The sequence below is a fragment of the Gracilinanus agilis genome, chromosome X (assembly GCF_016433145.1).
Source record: "Gracilinanus agilis isolate LMUSP501 chromosome X, AgileGrace, whole genome shotgun sequence".
NCBI classification, from domain to species: domain Eukaryota; kingdom Metazoa; phylum Chordata; class Mammalia; order Didelphimorphia; family Didelphidae; genus Gracilinanus; species Gracilinanus agilis.
Genome location: NC_058136.1, coordinates 45,240,035 through 45,245,121, shown reverse-complemented (window position 1 = coordinate 45,245,121; position 5,087 = coordinate 45,240,035). Strand labels below are relative to the sequence as shown.

The 5,087-nt window shown below is 38.2% G+C and overlaps 1 protein-coding gene across 1 annotated transcript; it reads right to left on the bottom strand.

Annotated features, from left to right (window-relative positions):
- Window positions 1–4,377: 4,377 nt before the first annotated feature.
- Window positions 4,378–4,779, bottom strand: SPACA4 (sperm acrosome associated 4). The gene has a single exon (XM_044682714.1). The coding sequence runs from the start codon at window positions 4,777–4,779 to the stop codon at window positions 4,378–4,380; it is 402 nt and encodes a 133-aa protein (XP_044538649.1).
- Window positions 4,780–5,087: the final 308 nt, after the last annotated feature.

The following is a 5,087-nucleotide window of genomic DNA, read 5'->3' as shown; positions in this document are numbered from 1 at the left end:
AAATTGGGAAAATAAATGACAAAAATGCAGGAAAATTCTGAAAAGAGAACTAGTAGATTTGTAAAAGGGACACAAAACATATTAAAGAATATAAGTTTAAAAGCCAGTACTGGCCAAATGGAGGGGAAAAGTGAAAAAAATATCACTGAAGGAAATAGACCCCTTAAAATTAAAGTTGGGCAAGTAGAAGCTAATGACTCCAGGAGATTGCAAGAAACAATAAACAAAGCCAAAAATGGAAAAAATAGACTATCATCAACTATCTCATCAGGGAAAAAAGGGACCCGGAAACTAGATAGAGAAGAAATAATTTAAGGATTATTGAATTACCTGAAAGCCATGATTAAAGGAAGAACCTAGACAGCATATTTCAAGAAATTATAAAGAAAAACTGCCCAGATATATTAAAACCAGAGAGTAAAATAGAAATCAAAATAATCCACTGTTCTCTTCCCAAAAGAGAAGTCAAAATGAAAACTCCCAGGTGCAGTATAACCAAATTCTAGAATTCTCAGGTCAGGGAGAAAATAGTGTAATTAGCCAGAAAGAATTAATTCAAATACCCTGTTCCCACAGACAGGATCACACAAGATGTACAATCCCAAATTTTTTATGGGTTATTTGTACCCAACCTATGGTAGAACCTTCAAAGCTCATATTGGTCTGATCAGCCACAGCTGGATACACTGTACACACTGACCTTGATATAGTGATGTCATTCGGGTCCTGAATACAAAGGTACATTCATGAAAATTGACCATATATTAGAGTATAAGAACTCAAAGCAAATAGGAAAAAGCAGAAGTATGAATTGAACCCTTTTTGAACAATAGTGCCATAAAATTAGCAAAGTAAAGAGGCTAATTGAAGTACAGATTCAAAATTAATTGGAATCCAAATAATCTATTCCTAAAGAATGGATGAATCAAAGAACACATTATAGAAACAACCAATAATTTCATTAAAGACAATGGCAATAATAAGATAACATATCAAAATTTGTAGGATGCAGCCAAAACAATATTTAGACCAGTGATTCCCAAAGTGGGCACCACCACCCCCTGGTGGGTACTGCATCAATTCAGGAGGGTGGTGATGGCCACAGGTGCATTTATATTTCCTATTAATTGCTATTAAAATTTAAAAGAATTAATTTCCAGGGGTGCTAAGTAATATTTTTTCTGGAAAGGGGGTAGTAGGCCAAAAAAGTTTGGGAAACACTGATTTAGACAAAAGTTTTTATCTCTAAATAGTTACAGATCAATGAGTTGCATATGCAACTAAAAATTAGAAAAAGAACAAATTAAAATTTCCTAACTAAGCACCAAAATAGACATCCTAAAAATCAAGGGAATGTTTAATAAAATTGAAAAAATAGAATAACTAGAATTAGGAGTTTGTTTTTATGAAAAAAGCCAAGAAAAATAAACCATTGGACTGGTGATTTTGTGTACCTCTTTTGGAAGTGCAAGTATTTTTTTTTTACCAGTCATTTGCTTTGTGGTAGGCACTTAATGTCAGTAGTGATTACATTTAGATTCAAAAAGCTATGTAAGAGGGGCATAAAGTATGTAAACAGGTTAAAAATGAATATTAATAAATGTTTAATAATTTGAAAAAAAAGCTATGTAAGAAACATGGCCTCACCTAAAAAGAAAATTCTTACTTATTTGTGAAGTAGAAAAGCCCTTTATTAACATCCTTGCAAGAGTGGGTGCCTGACTAGGGTTTGGTACAGGCACACCTCTTGAGGGCAAATGCAGCAGTATATGTTTCCTAAGCCTAGCTGGGGAAGCCCTCCCCTGTTTCCTTATTGGCTGAGAAAAACCAGAGGTTGCAGTTTGTCCCAAAAAGTTAACTAACACATGTCAACCTTCATCCTTGATTACCTTTCCCATTGAGTATCCCCTTTCCTTAAATGTTCTCTTCTCTTAACTTTTGTTCAAAAGACAGAGTTGAGCTCTGATGCAGAACTATCTAAACTGGTTTTCTGCTCAGGTTTTGCTCCTCTAGTGCCTCTGAACATGGGGCGCATTCTGATTGGCTTGAGGGATCAAGGCTGAGTTTTTTTTTGGAGGGGGCAGAAAAGGTGTGACCCAGCTTAATTTGGTTGTAGATGAATCTCCATTTCTCTCAGCTGTAAGATATTTAAATCAATTACTAGAAAAGATAAATGCCCTCCTTCCAAAGACTGCATAAGGGCATGGTTTGTATTAAAAATTTAAGGGTCAAGAGAACTCAGTGAAATTTATCTTTAATACAAATTAACACTTCTAAAAGAACATCTGCTATCTGGCATCAACAAATGCCCAACAAGAAAGGCGTAGAACATTTCTTAACTCATTTACAACCTTATAAGCATCCACTTCTCTTATGTTCCAGTACCTAGAGTCAATTATCATCCCAGTGAAATAAATCACCAACAAAAAATGGCATTTGGCACTGCCCATTTTTTCCATGTAGCCCCTTCCAGGTCCACATCATTGCCTCTAAGAGCACAACCATACTTTTTGAGCCCACATTTTATTAAGGTAAATGTCACTGGCTTTTGAAAATGTCATCATAGCTAAACTGTATTCTGTGTGTAATACCACCAGAAACTCACAACATGATCTGGAATAAAATGTGTTTTTTTTCAAGGATACACACAGTTCATGGTCTCACAGAGAGAAACAAGAAAAGTCATCTTTCTTCCTGGACCACCTGATAAGGAAGAATTTTGTTACAAAGAGGCTTCACTAGACTGGCTTTCTCTCTTCCATCCCAGTCCATAATGTAACCAGCCTATTAAATCTCCCTGATTTTGATAAAAGAGTTAATCTTGATGATTTGACATCCCCAAACATATGTCCCTCACAATTTCATTTCCATACTTATTTCATGACACTTCCTATACCTGGTATAACCTTCTCATTTCCATGAAGTAAGAAGATTCTAAAAGTCTTTTCAAGATTCTTTTTAGTTACCTTCCTTTTTATGAAACCTTTCTAAACCGCCACTGCTATCCTCTACCTTGCAGTCAGATCACAGAAAATGTGAAAAGCCTTCTAGTTCAACTTATACCTAAATAAGGATTCCTTCTGCTTTGTCTTTAACAAGTGGTGTCCAACTTTTGCTTGAAAGTCTCCAACTTGGTGAAATTCACTATCCTCCACAATTGCCCTTTGCCACTTTTATATAGCTTTAAATGTTAGCTAGCTCTCTGTGAAATGTTCTCATCCATTCTCATCTCCTTATTTGGCCCTAAGGATGGGCCAGCCTAAAAGAGGAGTAGCATTTGGGTCACCTCTACTTGAAAGTCCTCCGGGTGATAGAGATTTCTCCATAAAGGAGCCAATTAGGTGAACAATTCAGGATGCTAACAAGGTGGGGGACTCCAGTATCCCATACCTTTGCCCCTTTGGGGACCCCTTTGTCCAGGAATTAGCCCCTTGGACAGTCAAATGTTCAAAGATCAACTTTATTCTCTCTCTTCCTCCACGTACTTTGAAAAGCTTTGTTACATATAAAACTCAGACTGGTTGTTAGAACAACAAAATTATGATAATACATGTAGGACTGATATCGGTTGGTGGTGGTCAGTGTACTTAGTCTGTAGATGTCTAGTAGAAGGCCATATTTTTCATGATTTTTAGTTCTGTGCCAGGATGTGTTTGCTAATTTGATACTAGATTAAGTTGAATTCGGTATGTTATTCTCTCTCCAGGACCCAGATATTTGGGATCAGTTTATTTTCCCCCAAATCCCAGCTCTAGGTGCCTATTAAAGATATCTTTATTGACCCTAATATACTGCTGGACCTTTGTGAGACAGCCACCACTCCCTGCTAGCTCCCCATATCACTCTGAAACATTGTCATTTTCCTGCCTTGCTGTTACCAGTTGTTAGTAAAGCCTGGGTTTTCTTCTTATTTTATCCCCCTCCTCACCAAATAGTCCTAGGCAAAACCCCATAGAGCCTGTCCCTGGAAGAGATGAACAAGTTATGCTTGACTCTCACCCCTTTGGGAGTTTGCCCAGTTGTAAGGAGTTGTAAGTTTGAGTGGGTTTGGAGGAGTCAGGTTTATATAGTGTAGTTTTCTTCCTCGGAATCTCAAGATCTAGGGTTGTGAGGGCCCATACCTGCCAGAGAAGACGATTTCTGAGGGGAAAAGTGAGGAAATTCTTGCTGTTCCAGAGAGGTAGTCATTTATGGCTATTAAAAAATATTTGAACCTCCCTTCCTGGGTCTTTGACCTCATTCCCCTCTCACTATACCCCACAAAAGAAAACACAGATTCTGCTTCTGCTGACTTTTATTTCAATCCACATGAGATTGTTAGAATGGGGTGGGATAGTGGGAATGGGATAAGAAAGGGATCTATTTCTTTCTTTCAGCTCACAGCAGCCAACAGAGAAGAAATGCCAAGAGAAGTCCAGCAGCCACAGCAATAGCAGTAACGGCATCTGGTGGATTTGGGGATCGACGAGGCTGGATGATATTACACAGTTCCTCTTGGCAGCAGTAGGTGGTCAGATTGTAGGTTACATCCTGGAAGGTAATAGACTGGGGCCAGGTGCAAGAGACAGCTTGTATACAACCTTTTTTAATAATTCCAGGGAAACCTTTAGCTGTACCACGCCCAACATAGCAGTCTTCTTCGTCTTCACAAATCATAGGGATACCCACACAATGATAAGCTACTGTCACATCACAATGGTAGCATTTCTTGGTTGTTGCCATAGGGGCCAATATGAGAATAAGGATGAGGCCCAGGTAAATATATGGGCAGCGGCACATGATCAAGGAAATAGGGACAACGTATGAAACTTAGTGCCCTTACCCGCTACTTTGAAATCTTTAAGTCTTTAAAACTGGATTCTTTGTTTCCAAGGTCAGTTTCTCCGTCTTCTGTGAAAGTTGTTCTTCACACCACCTTCAACCTCTGGTTCAAAGTCTTGACCTTGACTGATTTTCTTTTCCTCAAGTTCTTCTTCCTCTTCTTTACTTTGGGTCTCTCAGTGTTTCAGTACCAAGTCTTTCTTCCCAGACCACCTGATAAGGAAGATCTAAGCCCTGGTAACCTGTAATATACTTAGACTCCTACA